General features: G+C 42.5%; 1 protein-coding gene across 1 annotated transcript in view; it reads right to left on the bottom strand.

Moving 5' to 3' along the window:
• HYOU1 (hypoxia up-regulated 1) overlaps positions 1-18651 on the bottom strand; it is a 74693-nt gene that overhangs the window by 32909 nt on the left and 23133 nt on the right. Inside the window, 10 exon segments of the mRNA XM_073602458.1 lie at positions 994-1112; positions 1115-1139; positions 9138-9217; positions 10202-10262; positions 12445-12583; positions 13118-13305; positions 16262-16394; positions 16520-16602; positions 17538-17672; positions 18168-18354. Coding sequence (XP_073458559.1) covers positions 994-1112; positions 1115-1139; positions 9138-9217; positions 10202-10262; positions 12445-12583; positions 13118-13305; positions 16262-16394; positions 16520-16602; positions 17538-17672; positions 18168-18354 — 1150 coding nt within the window.

Below are 18651 nucleotides of genomic sequence, written 5' to 3' on the forward strand. Positions count from 1 at the left end.
CTTTCTTCAAGTGCCTCCTTATTGTGCATCTTGAAACAGCCACACCACATGTTTTCAGAGAGTCCTGTATTTCACCTGAAGTAATGTGTGGGTTTTCTTTGCATCCTGAACAATTTTCCTGGCAGTTGTGGCTGAAATTTTAGTTGGTCTACCTGGCCATGATTTGGTTTCAACAGAACCCCTCATTTTCACTTCTTGATTAGAGTTTGAACACTGCTGATTGGCATTCTCAATTCCTGGGATATCTTTTTATATACCTTTCCTGTTTTATACAGTTCAACTACCAGATCCTGCAGAAACCTCAGCGCAGCACTGGATGAAAGATGCAAGGGTCTGTCAGGAGTCCAGAAACTCACTGACATATACATACACACAACAAGCAAACAGATCACAGGTGAGGATGGTTACCATAATAGCCATTCAAATCCCTTTGTCAACTTGTGTGCATGTTATCAGGCCAAAATCACCAGGGTATGTAAACTTTTATCAGGGTCATTTGGGTAGTGTCTGTTGTCATTATGATTTAAAAAGAGTAAAACACAGTTGATTGATAATAAATGGTTAGAGGGTAGTTTGACTATAATCAGTAAAGAGACTATAATGGGCTGCAATGGGTAGCATTCTTCTGAAAAGACTAATTGCTTGGCTGTGTCTGACTCAATACATTTGGAGCACAGACCCAATCACGCATGTTATAACTGAGTGTCTCTATCCCTGCTCAGAGAAGAAAGAGTATGCATGATAGCCATGGAATAAACCTTTTCACAAAGCAAGGTCAGTAGAAGCAGCCTACATAATTCTCCCATAACTGAATTCTAAGTCACTTCAATGACTTAAATCATACAAAGTCAGTGCTTTTATTTTTAACATAATAATGACGCAAGAAGCAGTGGTATTTCACCATGCTTTTCACGATTTACAAAAACTAAGATGTCAAATAATTGCATTCAAATTGGGTATTTCCAAGCAAGAAATGAAGCCAACTGAGCATACCTTGGCCTCTTTATCTTTTTCATTCTTCTCCTCCGTTTTTTTGTCCTCGGCTTTATCAGCACCTGTATCTGAACCTTGGTGCTCAGCTGGCTTCGGTAAGTCCTGTTCATCCTCCTTTGGGGTTTCACTTGAACTTCCTCTTCCTCCTGCAAACAGAATATTCCAACAAAAATGAAAAACAAACATATATAGTTATTAAAAAACACTATGCATAGAAAATATCAGGCGTACAAATTCTTAACACAGCATTGTTTATTTAATTTTAGAAATACAATTTTAAAGACTTGGAGTCAATAATTTCCTCAAGAAAGGCCTGAAATACCTTTGGGGATGATGGAGATGGAAATCTACATTGAACCATTATGAGACATTCCGGATAATAAATCAAAATAGTTATGATGTAGTTACCTAAAGTGATTGAAAAGTCTTAAATTTCTTTTTTAAAGAATAAACATGTTATACTTACCTACTCTATGCAATGGTATTGCACAGAGCAGCCCTGGTCGTCCTCTTTTAGGGTCCCAAGCCAGCGCTCCTGGCTCCTCCTCTTTTTTTTGTGCACCACCACAGACATGCTGCTGTGTCCATAGAGACACACACACACACACACACACACACACAATGTGGTTCGGCCCTGCACCCCACTCCCTCATTACAGGATTTGACTGACAGCAGCTGGGAGGAACAGCACTGGATCAAGTAAGGACTCAGGTAAGTATAAAGGGTGATACTGCTATTGAAACATTTTTTATCTTAATGCAGGGAATGCATTAAGGTAAAAAAAAATGTTTAGGCCTTAGAATAGCTTTAAGGCATCCATAAGGAATGTTTACTACACTTCTTGTGTCCATGAAACCTTCATGAACTGGTTTAAGGGGTGTATGGGGGATATGTTCCGGGAGTAGAACCACAGGCACACCAGAACTTGCGGTTAAAAAAATAAAAAAGTAAATCTTCAGACCCACAAATCACAAACCGTACGATTACTCTAAACACTCCCCGGGAGCAGACCCAGCCAAACTCCTATCTAACATTTACTATACCCTTAGACTCCAAAAGGCCAATGCAGTCATACAGACGGCCAAAATAGCATGGGGAAACTGATGTGGGTCCCGTGGAAGAACCTGATTGGATAGAAATATTGGAGGGAGTCAAAACCGCATCTCCCAAACTATCAGACAGACTGACGCAATTATACATAATACACCGTGCATATCTTACGCCGGTGACAATAGCCAAATTCCAAACCACAAGAAACCCGCTTTGTCCCCTATGTTTAAGGGCCCCTGGCTCATCTTTCCATCTGATATGGGACTGCCCTATACTGCAAACCTATTGGATGCAGATAATTCGCTTCCTATGTGACAATATGGGCTCCCAGTGGTTCTAGACCCAAAGTTATGTTTAACGAGCCTATTGCCCGATGTGGATGTTGACAAATACCAAGCCGTATTCATATATGAAACCATATTTATAGCACAGAAACTGATCGCCAGATCTTGGAAAAAATAAATTAATGACACCCTTCCATATAGGAAATTGATTTATACGCATAGAGGATGTACATAAAAATACTCTAAAAGTGTGGGACAGATGGATGGAAGATGGTGAGACGTGTACTTACTTGACCCGATATGTTCGAGAGAAATAAAATAAAATACTAAAAAACCTTTATAGTTACAAAATGAACAGCAGTGGTAAAATTAATATTGTATAATGAAGTTTATTGAAAGTATGCAATATACAAAACTCTGCATGTATGCCGAACGTACCAATGTAAAACATGTTTACATCTCAATAAAGTTGTTTTTTTCTGGAAAAAATTCTTCAGACCCAGTAGCGGCTCTATTACAGAAGCAATAAGGGGGGCCTTAAAAACAGACGACTGAGCCACAGTTTTTCCATCTCAACCCCAGCTGCACACCCAGATTGTAACAATACAGCCGACTAGAGTTGTACACATGTTGCATTTGCTTCACGCCCATGGCATTTTAACTTGGGTTGCAGAGTATGACAGGTGGCACTGCCTATGAAACTCACCCACTGAGGTCAATGTGACCACACAGCAACCCTGAGCCAAATGCTTGGCTCACATTCTCACAATGCCAGTGTCAGGAGAGGCAGTAGCGCTTCCGAATACCTGTAAGATGCTGCCATACCACCCTCTGAAAAAGCATCCACTGTGGATTGCTTTATATAGAGAGCTTTATGCATTACTGAGAGTTTGAAAGAAGCCATACTATCACAATTGCCTATATTATTGCAGACTATTCTCCACACTTAATATTTGGCAACAGAAATTGTGATTTCAAGGCATCCTTTAGCATTTGCCAATTGCAAACCCATCCATATGTAGGAAGTGGGAAAAAAAAAAAAAAAAAAAAAACACAACACAATCCATTCAGGTTTGTGCTCCTTATATCAGGTTAAGTGTTGACCTTGAATATGGGTTCTTTATATTAATGGTTTGGCATACAGACTCACCATTTTTCAGACTGTTCCTTGACACATTTAATTTTGCCATTTGGCTTTTTTTTTTTCACTTGGAAAAACCAACTTTATTGAAAAACGTATGTATGGTACATAAATCAATATAGACCAACATAGCCTTGACAATAGTACATACATGAATATATTGAAATGTCTATATAGCCTACAGTAAAACACATCAATGGAGATGGAGTCAATGCACAACATATATAAAAAGAAAGAATACAAAAAGGGGGAAGTGGGGAAATAGGAGGTGAGGCCATTAGGTGCACGTTTCACCGTCTGCTAACCATCTGCTCCAGAACTTTTCATATTTAAGCGAACACCCTCTATGGACGTAAATCAGTTTTTTTTATATGGAAGTGTGTCATTAACCTCCTTCTTCCAGCATTGAATTGTAGGGGGCAGGGCCTGCATCCACATACAGGCTACCGCTTTCCTTGCCAAAAATAGCATCTTGTACAAAAAGGTACGTAGGGGTTTGTCTGTGTCTAAGCCCGGCAACAGACCGAGTAGGCACAGTTTTGGGTCTAGTGTAGCAGGAGAGCCCATCTGATCATGCAAGAAGCAGATCACCTATCAGTATGTTTGGATAGTTGGGCAGGACCATATAAGGTTGTAGAAGGAGCCTGGGGCGTGGTCGCATCGGCGGCACCCTGGATTGTACATGGGTTTAAAACACGCTATCTTCTGGGGGGTCAAATACGTCCTATGTACGATATACAACTGCGTGAGGCGGTCCGATACCTTTTTCATGTCTTCCAAAATGTCATCCCAATCCTCATCCTCTATCCGTCCGATGTCTGCCTCCCATCTTGTCTTGGCAGCATAGGCCAAGTACTGGGGAGACGGATAGTGGAGTACAGAGTGGAGATTAATTTGGCAGACTCAGTACCAGTGACTGTCTACTATAGAGGGAACTGCCAGGGAAGGGTTAAGGCCGGTAAACCGAGTTTGTATAGCGTGACGAAGTTGTAAATATCTAAAGAGAAGACAGTTAGGGAGGGAATACCTTGAGAGGCGTTGGGGTGTCAGGTAAGACCTATGGAGGACGTAGAAGTGGGTGAGGCGATCAGAGAGCTTACGGGACACAGATTTACAGGTAGCGAGTGCCTCCTCCAAATCCTCATCCGTCACATCACCCAGGTCGGGCTCGCAGCGAGTCTTCAACTGGTAAGCAATAGCAGTAGCCGCGGGCAACATGAGGTAGCTATATATTTTTGAGATACATTTTTTGGAGTCCCGACCCGTGAGAACGTCCACCAATAGTATGACTGCAAGCAGGTATGGAATCCTCGAACTGAGTGTTGAGCGCATGTTGGAGTTGAAGGTAAAAGGAAGAACATATGGTTGGGTAGAGCGAAGCAGTCCTTTAGTGTTTGGAAAGATTTAACCACCCCATTAGCTACTACTTGTGGCATGCAGTGAGGGCCTGATAGAGGAGCTGGAGCAATTTGATGAATTTCAGGCCGAAGCCAAATCTGCTGAGGCACTCCCATAGGTAGCCCCATTCCACAGAATCAAACGTCTTGGCGGCATCTAGGCTGACTACTACTCTGGAGCCGGTGTTGTCGTGTTGGGATTGAAGGTTCATATAGGAGCCGCCTGAGATTGAACAACGTGTTTTTGTTGGGCATGAATCCAGTCTGATCTGGTGTATTAGGCCAAGGATTACTTTGAAACGCAGGGCTAGGATTTTGCCGAGTATCTTAGCGTCTAGTTGCAGGAGAGAAATAGGGCGGTATGATTCAGGAAGCAGTGGGTCTTTGCCCGGCTTGGGTATCAGAACAATATGAGGGCTTTACCCATGGTGGCTGGGAGTGCATCAGTGTTGAAGATGTGGGTGTATAGCTCACGGGGTTTAGGGACGAGGAACTCCCCGAATTGACTGTAAAACTCAAGGGGGAGTTCACATGATCCAGGTTTGGAGGGGAAGGGGGGGGGGGGTTATGCTAGGGCCTCTACTATGCAGTCCATAGTGATTGGTGCTTCAAGTTGGGCAACCAGACGGGGAGTCAGCGAGGGGAAAGCGACATCTTGCAGGAATGCAGACAATCCCCCCTGGGAATGGTGGGTGGTAGAGGTGTATAGGTCTGAATAAAAGGATCTGAATTCTTCAGGCACCAGGTCGGGGTCCATTATCTTGGCCCCAGAAGCCGACTGGAGGGTAACCACCAACGGGGGTTTGTCATTAAGGTGTGCCACATAGATAATTTGCCAGCACACTCACCGTGTTCAAAAATGCGTAGTTTACTGAAAAAGATACCTTGTTTGGCTTTCTCAAAGTGTAATTGGTCGGTAAGTCTGGTCTGAATTCGTACAAGTGAGGCATTGGCAGCCAGGAAGACCTGTTCAAGGGATTTTTGGTGGTCCTCTGCCTGTTGGAGCACTAAAATGGGGGTAGCCTTATGTCTGTTAATACATGAGGAGAGGATCATACGGGCATGCATTTTAAAAACTTCCCAGATGGTCCCAACCAGGGCAGAATTACCATTGGTGTGAAAGTAGTGTACCCATTCCCGTTGGATGGTATCAAGATCAGAAAGGGTAGAGAGCCAAAAGGGGGTTCAGCCTCCAGATCCGGACCGTGGGGTGAGCAGGCAAACGCAGAGTGACCCAATATGGGGAGTGGTCAGAGAGCACCCTGACGCCAAAGCCTGCATCAAGGAGACTAGGTAGTAAAGAGGGGGGTTACAAAGAAAATCAATGCGAGACATGGCAGAGTGGGATGGGGTGAAACAGGAGAAGCTTGACGGCAATGGGTGTTTATATCTCCAGGTGCCTACAAGGGCGAATTCTGTGAGGAACCTCCTGAATCTGGTGGTGTAACCAGGGGGGCAGTAGGACTCAGTTTGTCTGAGCTCGGGTTGATGACCATATTAAAGTCGCCCATCCAGATAGCTGGCACTGAGGGGTGTTGGGTCATAAAGGCCACTCCCAGCTGTAGCATGGTGAATTGGAATGGGGGAGGCATGTAGAATGCCACAAGGAGAACTTCTAGGCCATTAATGGTGGCGTGCATAAATAGTGACCAACCCAGAGGGTACGACTGCAGGGTGTGGAGCTGCAATTGTACTGATTTGGCAATAAGAATGGCAACTCTGCGGGAGTTAGAGGTGTATGGGGCTTGGTATAGCCAGCCTACCCAAGGCTTCTTAAGACTCATCTGTGTTTGACCTGCGAGATGTGTCTCCACCAGAACAGAGACATTCACCCGTTGGGATTTGAGTGAGAGGACAGCCACCCATTTGGCCCTAGCAAACAGGCCCCTGACATTCCAGGTTATAATTTTGAGGGAAGCCATGGTGATTTAGGGGGAACTATGGCATGCAGTCAGGCTCTCGGGGAACAGCCAACAACAAAGTATAGTAACACAAGCAGGAAAAGACATTTTGTAAATAGACTCATGTGGAGCACATGGGACCCGTGGGATCCAGCAAAGTCATAATGGATTGATATTGCTAATTGTCCACAGACATGGGTTAGGCGCATATTGAATAGTAAACACATTAGACTCTTAGGTAAGAAAGTATATATGACCAACAACAGAAGAAAAAGTTCAGATGGTATGTCAAAAATATGTAGAAAAACAACAAAGAATATAAAGTCTGCAACAACGCTGGACCAGCAGAGCAGAACAAACAGGCTGCTGCCCATTGCAGTTGAGAGGGCAGAGGCTGGCCAGGAAAACAAAGCTTGTATCATAAGGGTGAAGGACAAGGGTAGTAAGGGTAGCATGTGTATGGGGTGACAGTTGGGGTCTTGGGGGCCTTCAAACGCTGAAAAGTGCACAGCGGTGCAGAAGGGTTTCCAGCTGTGAAAGATGGGGATGCAGGTGAGCAAAACCCGAGGATTACAGGGCAAGTCAACATGGTGATGGGGGAGTACACAGTGGGTTGCGCTGCAGTGAGGGGAACAAGGTGGATGGAGGGCCTCAGGATCTATGAGCTGAGGTCAAGGGGGAGGAAAACACACAGGCCTCGCAGCCAACTCACAGTTCATATGAAGGAGGATGGGGAGCAGGTTGAACAGTTCAGTCAAATCTAACATCAAACAGCCATCAGTGGCGGTGAACGGTGGGCGAAGGACTAAGCGGGGGCTGGGCTGGCCGCATTGTTCCAACTCGGACAGCTTTCGGGTCTTCGAAGAACTCTGCTTTGCCGTCACTCACCATGCGCAGCCGTGCTAGGAAAAGCATTGCATATGGCAGGTGATGTAACTGGAGCAGTCGCTTAGCCTCGACGAACCGTGCTCGCTTCTTCTGGACCTCAGCTGAGAAGTCCGGAAACACCGCAACATGCATGCTACCGAGGGGGATATTACCACGCACCCGGGTGGGCTGAAGGATGTGTCCCGGTAGTTCAGAAACTTAGCGATGAATGTGGATTGTGAAGTGCCACTGGGTGGAGGTTTCGCTGCAAGGCAGTGGGCACGCTCCACCACGAACGTGGAGAAGAAGGCCTTTCTGCCATAGTTCTAAATTAGCAGATTCTCCAGGTAGGAGGAGGGATCTGAGCCATTGGATCTCTCAGGAAGCAGAGGTTGCAGCGTTGGAGATGGTTCTCCATATCGTCCTGCTTGGAGGGGACGGCATTCAATTGGTGTTGTAGCCATTCGGTGGTGACTTGTAGCGGTGGCAAGCCGTCCTCCACGTGGCCGACTCGGCGTTCGGTCTCAGTGACCCTCTCCCGCAGCCTGTGGATGTCCTGACTGATCCGGGAGAGGTCAACCTTCACCTCCTCAATCCTGGAGGTGAGGGTGGATTGGCACAGGGCGATAGCCTCCAGAAGCTGGTTCGTCTTCCTACGGGAGCAGGACGATGCCATCTTCCCCACCCCCTGGGTCCCTCTCCTCGTGGCAGTATTTATCAAGATTGGCGATGGCAACAGATCTCTTTGGAGACATGTCAGCATGGGGTCAGGGTAGATGGTGTCAGACGTCGTTTTGCGGGAAGGATAACCCTCAGGATTAAAAGGAAAGGATGTTGTTCGAGCAGAGCTCTCACACTGGGGGGAGGGGGAGGGGGGAGGACGAGGACGGTGGCAGATTGGAAGAATGCAGAGAGCAAAAGAAGGTACTCGGAGATAAAAAAATATGTACTTGAATAGAATGTCACTTCTAGTAGTGTGCGGCCAAATCTCCCTTTCCTCTTAAGCCTAATTTGCATTCAGATCAGGCATCAGAGGCATCCGACAGGCACTGGAGGAGGCAACGCAATACCTTCTCACTGCATGTTTTAACCCCAGTTTTGTGGCGCTTTTCCCATTTGCTTGAGTGTGTAGCATTCGGCGGACTTGCCAGCCGCCAACTGCCATGTCAAGTAAACATTGCCGGGGGCATATAGTGAAGCATCACGACTAGCGTATAAACACCCCCCGGCCTGCTGCTTATTGTAGCATAAGGAGGGATAAACACACAGCTCAACTGTGCATTTTTGCCGCCCTCCCGAAAACACGCCTAAATGAATGAATGAATGAAAAGTGAGAACATCTCTTTTCCAGCTAGAAAACCTTATCTAGGACAAAACCATACAACTAAACTTTACAGGTGCTTTTGTAATTTTTATTTTAAGTATTTTAATATACTTTTTATATAGATTTTTCCTTAATGTGTCCAACAATTGTAAATTGTTTAATCTTTAAAGCAATCTTTACCTGAACAGTATCTGTAGCATTTTCTTTATCTGTGCTAGAGCTTCCACCTCCAAATAAGCTAGATATTGTGTTCCCAAGTTCTGAGGAAGAAAAGGTAGTGTTAAAAATATAGCAGTAGCATAACCAATGACGAAAAATTTTAGACTTAAGCCAGACATACATGGATCAATATTCAGCCAGTTCAGCAGGGACGTACAAACCATGTATGGGCACTTGGTTGTACAGAAGTTGATATGCTGATGGACTTCTGCACAACGGCCCTGTCAGGTTTTCTCCGCTCGATCAGCACTGCTGGCTATAGCTGATCAGTATATTCTGACGGTGAGGACAGCTGTCAGAATACAAAAATGATTTCCCCATCCATATTGAGTGTGTGGATAGGGAAATTGAGTCGCTGGTTGAAGGGGGAAAAAAAAAACAAACAAAATAAAAAAAACAAAATAAAAAAAACAAAATAAAAAAAACAAACAAAATAAAAAAAACAAAATAAAAAAAACAAAATAAAAAAAACAAACAAAAAAAAAAAACCAAAAACCCTCAAAACCCTCAAAACACAAAGACTCCTCTATGGGCTGCTTAAAAGTGTATGTTCTGCTAAGGCCCCTTTCACACTTGTGACTTTTCCTACGACTTTGGACTGCAAAGTCACATGACAAGTTGTACCTTATGATATCCAATGAGTACCATTCATATCTGTGCAACTTCAAAGTAGTCCCTGCATTACTTTGATGTGACTTGAGGTCCATAGACCTCAAGATTACACAGGCATTGCTTCAAGTCATATCAAAGTCGCAGCAAAATTGTGCGACTTTCAGGTTGCACAAGTGTGAAAGGGGCCCGAATCTTTATTTTTGTTGCTTTTTCAAATTTGTGACAAATATCTATGCATGTTTATTATTTGAAGGCAGAAGAAAAAAATATTAATCTCAAGGAAAATCTACAGCCATCAGTGAAAGCCACTACAACCAATTATTGTATTGTTGGCCAAAGTGTCTGAAGTAGCAGAATAATTAGCTACTACCAAGTAGTTGATAGAAATGTGTCAAGGAGGCAGCATCACTTACTTGTCAATGTTGATTCTTGCTCTAACTTCTCTTCTAATGCAGTCTCAAAGACAGATTCGACCTAACAAAAAAAGTTATACACAAAACAATCAGTTTGCATATTTGATGCAAATATGTCAAGTATTCAGTCAAGGTCTCATGAACAATTTCAGAAAGGGTAATACTCAGTGCTGGCCCAAGACATTGCAAGACATTGTGCTGCCTGGTACCAAGAATGAAATGCTGCCCCCCCCCCCCCCCCCCCCCCAAAAAAAAAAAAAAAAGATAAAAAAATATAACGCCCACCAAAATGCCCCCACAACCATTATTTTATATCATGATAACTAAAGTGGACTGGTCATGGTTCTATACATGTATATAGGAGTATAAAGAGGACCTGTTGGGGGAAGGGGGGGCACGGGATGGACAGGGGGAAAGTGGTGCTCAGTGATGGACTGTACATACCTCTCTCCTGCTGTCCCGTTCTGTAAGCTGTGGGTTGCACTTGCTCCCTCCTGTACACTGGGCTGCTCCTTCTGCTGGGCTCCTGCAAGAAGCGCAGCATTGACAGGGGCGAGGGGGTCAGGGCGGCCGCTGCTTTGCTCTGCATGCAGAGAGGGACTGAGGGAGCCGGAATTAGGGGGTAGAGCTGAGGTGAACCAAGCATCATTGGTTGCTAGGACACTGGTCATAGCTGCCAATGACTTCAAAGTAGATAATGCAGGAAGGAGGGGGGCGGCAGGCGCAGGGCGGGAGAGAAGAAAGTTGGACACAGAGGTGCTGAAAATGTTGTGCCCAGGTTTACAGGTAACAGAAACCCGGGCACAAGTTGGCTGGCGGGAAGCAATTTGCCGCCCCCCTGAAAGTGCCACCTGGAGCCATCGCTCCATCGGGTCCCATGGTAGGGCTGGCCCTGGTAATACTGAACAAAATATATCAAACCCATGCAAAAAAAAAAAAAAGGTTGCTCACAAAAGTAGTGTGCATTATATAAAGCAGCCATGCAACTAGCACACTACTCTAAAAACTTCAGTTAAGACCTTGCTTAGGGACGCAATATAACAAAGTAGACATTATGAATTCCAGTTAAAGCAGCTTTTTTTGGCTATGCCTAAATTATTGCAGATGCCATTTTCAATTTTTACTTTGTTAGTGGAAAGCTAATTTGTTCCTACATAAATATAATGTTTGCAAAAAAGTAAAAATGTTACAGCATCTGCAGAATAAGGTTTACCTACAGTACACAGAAAATGTACAATAGTTGATTGCGTAAATATTTTAGACTCTACATTTATGTCCGAGGCTAAAACCGCAAACACTAGCAGATTTGTAAAAAGGAATGAATCTGTCAACAATTTGAAAAACAATATAATTGCTTGCCTTATTTCCTGCTTTGCTCTTTGGAAGTTGGTACTCACTCCCACTACACACATTGTGGGTTGTGGCTGGGCCCTCGGCATCCTCCCGCACAATGCAGGGCTGCTAGTCCCGCATTGTACAGAATGACATCAGGAAGCCACATCTGGTTGGACAGTAAAGGCAAGAGGCTTTGGAGAAAAACAAGTAACATGAAGAGGAGAAGACATGAATGGGAGAGGCAGAAGGCCAAGTATATCATGTTATTCATTATCCTCTAGACAAAAATGAGCAGTTATCTCTTTCAGTGGGGAGGGGGAGCGACTGCAAGAGTAAAGATTTTTGTCCCCAGAGTTAAAGTGATATTAAAGGTTCGGTCATTTTTTTTTTTTTTTTTTTTTTTAAACACAAACATGTTATACTTACCTGGTCTGTGCAATGATTTTGGACAGAGCAGCCCTGATTCCTCCTCTTCTCAGGTCCCATGCCAGAGCTTTATGCTCCTCCCTTTTGCTAGTGCCCCATAGCAAGCAGCTTGCTGTGGGGTCACCCGAGCAGGCTCGCTTCCGAGCCGCTGCTCTGTGTCAATTCACACACGGAGCGTGGCTTAGTCCCGCTCTCTCCTCATTGGCTCACTGGCTGTGATTGACAGTAGTGGGAGCCAATGGCTACCGCTGCTGTCCCAGCCAATGAGAAGGGAGAGAACCGATGCTCTTGTGCACATCACTGGATCGAGATGGGGCTCAGGTAAGTATTGGGGGGTTGGGGGCACTGCTGCACAGGTGTTTTACCTTCATGCATAGCATGCATGAATGTAAAAAACCTTGATACTTTACAAACACTTTAAGCTTTAAAGTTATTTATTATTTTTGTTTCAACTGCAAGATCACTCTGCACAGCTACATTACCCTGTCAAGACTGAGTATTCCACTTTCATCCATGTTGAAATGAGCTTTGATGCCTTTTGATTCATAATCAGAATTCTTCTGAAAACTCTCCCCAACTCCACTAAGTTTGACTGTGGTGAGATTGCGAGATGCAAAAATCCTGTAGGTGAAAAGACAACCATTTAAAGTAAATAGCTTAGGCATCAAAACTCTTTACAATTCCTGCGTTGCTCTTTAGCTTGTAACTATCAAAATGAAATAATACAATTGCACCATTTAAACAGAAGGCGCCATGCTAGGATGGACAAATAAGCAGAAGAAAAATGTTTTACAGTCAATATAATTCGAAATGAATAGTGGGAATACACGAGTTACATTCAGCAGATGGGGACCAAACAGTGAGGCGAGGACAACATTGTCAACCTGACATCGGATATAAAAATAAATAAACCCAGACAAGTCACAAAACCCAATCATGAATATCCTCATGCAACTGTGTATGCAAAACGATTTTCAATACAGGAGTCTAACTTTACTCTGCAATTCCATCTAAGTAAGAATATCAGGCCAATATTTAGGGACACATATGCAGAGCAGCAGCACACATCCAAACCACTTTCTTCTTCCTCACTCAGGAACAGGAAAAAAAAAAAAAAAAAAAACAAACACACCACAGGAAGAAAAGAAGACTTACCTCAGGTCTTCTTGATCAAGAAAGCCAAGATCTCCATAGTTGATATCAAACTCAAAGTCATCTGTGTATCTATTAAAGGTGATAACCTTGCGCTGTGGGTATGGGGCAAGCCTTTGAAAAAGAATTCTCTTGTTGTGTTTTATACTTTTTACGCCCTCTTCCTCCTCCACCTCTCTAGTAAACTCCACCTGTGGGATTTAAAACCCAAGAAATGACAACCTGCAAATCAAGTGACTACTGACAAAAAACATGGAAGGCTCAGAAAGAGGTGGCGGTGATGGCCTCTTACATGTATAGAAGAAGTGCAGCATAAGAATGCGACTATGTTCAATAGGAAGAAGGAAAAGCAGGGTCTTCAAAGAGGCCCAGGCAGGGCCTAGAACCAAACGGACAAAATATAATGGCTGGATAACTACCAAGACTGCAAGGGATGTATCACAGAGCTTCATAAGGGTATGGAAGGGGAATAAGAAGGAAGGAAACAAAAAAGGGAGAAAAGAGAAACCAGGAAAACCAAAAATCGCTCACGCACGGGGCCATCAGAGCGGTTTTTAAATTAGCACTATTTGTGACTGTTGCTGGTCCCAATGGTCAATGAAGCTACCAGGGTCCACTGCCAAGGTTGGGTCATCATGCACCTTATGGTCCTGCTAAAAAGCATTAAAAAAAAAAAAAAAAAAAAAAAAAAAAAAAAAAGAAAAAAAAAGAAAAAAAAGTGTGCTGCCCCAAAAGTATGATCACAAAAAAAAAAAAATATAAAAAAAATTGAGGTTACAAGAGAAACTTGGAAATGGCACATTTTACCTGTGAAAAATTACCAAATAACATACTTCCTATGTCAGTCAAGCCAAATGCCCAGCTCCTGGGATCTGACTTTGTTTCATCAGTGCTAGCTATGTATATCAGACTTGTCATGTCCCAATACGTCAACACAACGTTCAAAAGAAACATACCATACATACATAAAATTTACAGATGAAATTTGACTTTGGTCTTTACCACTCAGCACCGATGCACACCTGCATGGTATATTTGACATCAAAAGTCTTAAAATGCTTGTAAACCTCAGACATGAAATATGAACAAAGAATATCCCTCTATAGTGTGTCTCAATTAAGGGAATCAAGCGTAATTTCTGTCTGCTGCTTCATTCCACTGCTATTAGCATGAGCCACTTCTGACAAGTTTTCCTGATACCAAAAGAAAAATGGTGACAGGAGAGGGACCTTCAACATACTGGCAGCCTCAGCTCTGTTCCTGTGTGAAGGAGGGGGCGTGTCTTCACTCCAATCACCTCTCAGAGCTCTCCTCGCTGCAGAGTAACTTCAGCTCTCTTTTTGATAGCTCAGACTAGCTTTAAATTCTGGACTTTGCAGGGATAGAGATGTGAAGACTGCAGATAAACAAATACAACTTATGGTCACTGAAAAGAGAGGATTGTACCCATTACTGCCAAAAAAGCCCCTTCTGCTGGCTCCAGTTCCCTCCTCCTGTGCTTAAAGCCTTGCAATGATGTACAACTACAGGGACATTGTATGCTGAGGAGGAGGGAGTGTGACCACAGTTGGTCAAAACTTAAAGAGGCAGCAGATGGCAGCACTGGAGCCAGGCGTAAGGGAAGCATTTACTCCTTAATCTTGTGGCTCTACAGAAGGGGACTCTATTGCAAGAGAGGATTTTCTTCATTTTCCAAGATACACTAAGAGAAGAATGTCATCTGAAAAATTGATTTCACCCAACAAAGTCAAGCTTTTTGGTATGTTTCTGGAGTTACTACAAAAAATAAAAAAACACCACACAGTACAGTATGAATGATACAATATTGAAAGAAAAAAAAAAATGTCTACAGTGCCTTGAAAAAGTATTAACACCCCATGAAATTTTCCACATGTGGTCATGTTACAACCAAAAACGTAAATGTATTTTATTATTATTTTATTGGGATTTTATGCGATACACCAACACAAAATGGCACATAATTGTGAAGTGGAAGGAAAATGATAAATGATTTTCACAATTCTTTACAAATATGTGAAAAGTGTGGCGTGCATTTGCATTCAGCCCCTCCCTGAGTCAATAATTTGTAGAACCACCTTTCACTGTAATTACAGCTACAAGCATTTTTGGGGATGTCTCTACCAGCTTTGCACATTTAGAGAGTGACATTTTTGCCCATTCTTTGCAAAATAGCTCAAGCTCTGTCAGACTGAATGGAGAGCATCTGAACAGCAATTTTCAAGTCTTGCCACAGATTTTCAATTGGATTTAGGTCCCTACTATTTAGACTGGGCCATTCTAACACACGAATATGCTTTTGATCTAAACCATTCCATTGCATCTCTGGCTGTATGTTTAGGGTCGTTGTCCTGCTGGAAGGTGAACCTCCACCCCAGTCCCAAGTCTTTTGCAGACCAACAGGTTTTCTTCTAAGATAGCCCCGTATTTGGCTGCATCCATCTTCCCATAAACCCTGACCAGCTATACACATATACATACACACATACACAGATAAAATTACACAGATGAGGACACCATTTACTAATACTTACACCATTTACTAAGAGACTTCTAAAGCCAATTGATTCCACTAGATTTTAGTTAGGGGTAGCAGAGTAAAAGGGGCTGAATACAAATGCACCCCATACTTTTCACATAATTTGTAAAACATTTTGAAAACCATTTATTATTTTCCTTCCACTTCATAATTATGTGCCACTTTGTGTTGGTCTATCACTTAAAATACATACAAGTTTTTGGTTGTAACATGGCAAAAATGTGGGGTATAAAATAGTTTTTCAAGGCACTGCATATATTAAGCAGGGATGCCCAAAAAAAATTGGCAAACTTTGGGAACCATGGTTAGGCACTCCAGGAAAGGGACCACATCACTTGTTATGGACAGGCTACTGAGGGGATTCAAACAGTTTCTGTACTATGCTGGTATGGAAGCAGAGGTAGGTGTTTATTGTCCATTTGAGTCCTTTTTATATGTTTGTAATTCCTGGTTAAGTGGTTATTCTCTGTTTTTTGTTGTGTTTGTATATGCACGATGAAAAACCTTTTCTTCAATAAAAATGATTTCAGAATATAAATTAAAAAAAAAAAAAAAAAAAAAAAAAAAAAAACACAACACACAATAAATACCTGTATTGGATAGATTGCTGCATCACGAACTACAAATGGCTTAACTTTGAATGCCTTGCTAAGAGCAGCTGCTTGATATACAGCTCCCATAGCTGCTGCTTCATCTGCATTTATGTTCTTTCCCAACTCCTCCCTATAAGAATAGAGACAATCTAAAAATGACTATGCACAAGGCTACTGTAACATGGTTGAAAAAAAAAAATGAACGTTTATAATTCTTTTTAAAGGCTCCACCCATATAATGCATGCTGTACTTACTTGCCCACTGCTTTAAGAATCCATTCTTGAACTTTAGGTACACGAGTGGCTCCACCCACTATGATCACCTGATCAATTTCATCCTGTGAACAAATGTAATATGTTTTGGTTATTCTCACCACATAAAAAGTGATAGTAAAAGGCTTGTGTTTCTCCCCTCCCCCCCCCAAAACAATAAACATGGTATATGTACTTGCTCTGTGCAATAGTATTGCACAGAGCAGTCCCCCCCCTCCCCACCAGCGCTCTCGGCTCTTCCTCCCTTCTGAGAGCCCCCATAGCAAGTCGATTGCTATGGGGACACTTGTGTGGGCTTGAGCCAGGCTGCGCACACACATAGATACAGTGTGTACACACTCTACTGCACATGTGTGGTTGCTGATCAGCCATTTCTCTTGAGAGAAACTGATCAATTTGGATTTTGACATGTTTACAGGCTCATTTCAACTATTTTTTTTATGTTGCTACAATATCACATTATGTGGAGTTTTCATATACACTCTGCTGCTGAGTGCCATCAGTGTTTTTCTGATACTACTTCCTTTACATATGAAATTTGATTGCACACGGTTGCTGTTTATATGCACTTTAAACACTTTATAGATGTGTTTTGAGACCTCATGGTCCTCTTTAGAATGATTGTAAAAAATTCTGCATATTGCTTGAATGCAGTATTTTGCACTTTATTTGGTTTCAGCGCTGTACTTTATTCCCATACTATAGATACAGTGCAACTTAGTCCCACCCCCCTCTCCTAAAATGTTTAATTGACAGCAGCAGAAGCCTATAACTTAGAGAGGGCACAACGCTGGATCAAGATAGGACTCAGGTAGGTATTAAGGGGCAGGATGGGGGAGCTGATCATGGAAGGTTTTTTGTTTTTGCCTTAATGCAGAGTATGCATTAAAGAAAAAAAAACAAACACAACAACAACAACAACAATACACACACACACACACACCTTTATAAAAAAAGATTTTACACAATAGCCACAACAGTTTGCAAAATGAATCCTTACCATGTTCATTTCAGCACCACTCAAAGCCTTTTGCACAGGTATGGGGACTCTTTCAAATAGGTCTCCACACAGCTCCTCAAGTTCTTGACGAGTCACCTTGGCTCTGAAGTCAATATCATCCATAAGACCTTCAATCTAGGGAAAAAAAAAATAAAAAATAGTAACCTACTATAGCTTGCAGTAAATATTGTGCTGAAATCAGAAAGTTTACTCAATTTACTTTAGTTTGCATTATCTAATCACCTGCAGATTAGGCCCCAGTAAGGGGCTGACTAATATTTAGCATATTAGCAGTTAGTACTACTGTCCTTCCCTAGACATTTTTTAGGCAAGATCTCTCCCTCTACTTCTGTTTCCTGCATAACCAGACTTGAAACTTCAATGGTATGTTTGAATCTTATCGGTTGCAGACATTTCTTTTTTTAAAGCTCTATATGTGGAAGAGTCAACAGAGAACACCCCAGCAGTTACATTCCAGTATCTCTAGCTTAGAAACAAAAAGGGGCGGTGGTGAAGTGATGCAAATATATAGGGGGAAAAAAAAAAAATAAACAAACAAACACTTGCGCTTCCTAACTAGAATGCACCTTGAGGTGACTTGCCAAAAATAAAAACCACTGCATATTGTACCTGTGCCATGTGATCATTGTTTGCACTCAGAATGGTTTTGACACGGTTTGCCTCTTTTAAAAGCTTAGCCATTGCTCGTGGGTTCTCTCGTACATCTTTTGTGGATTTCTTCTGTTCATTGAAGAGTTTTGCCAAATGTTCGCGGAGTCTTAGGTCAACTTCTAGACCTCCAAGAGTACGATCAAACCTAGGAAGTATAAAAAATAAATAAAATAGACTCAGTTTATCCTAAATCATAAAAGTAAAGCTTAGAAACTTGCAAAAATGCCATATCGTAATAATTTACTTATATTTCAGCAATCCTCTTGACATTTGAGTTTGGATTAATGTTATTTGGTTACCAAGTTAAAAGAACATGCCATATTAAAATTGCTGTTAAGGTGTCCTAAATACTACTGTCATTTTATGCTATTCATGACATCCTCCATGCACAGAGATCACATCAAAAGCGGGCTCCTCTCAATGGATCCACCGATATGAAAGA

This window comes from Aquarana catesbeiana, linkage group LG10 (assembly GCF_042186555.1).
Source record: "Aquarana catesbeiana isolate 2022-GZ linkage group LG10, ASM4218655v1, whole genome shotgun sequence".
Classification (NCBI taxonomy): Eukaryota; Metazoa; Chordata; class Amphibia; order Anura; family Ranidae; genus Aquarana; species Aquarana catesbeiana.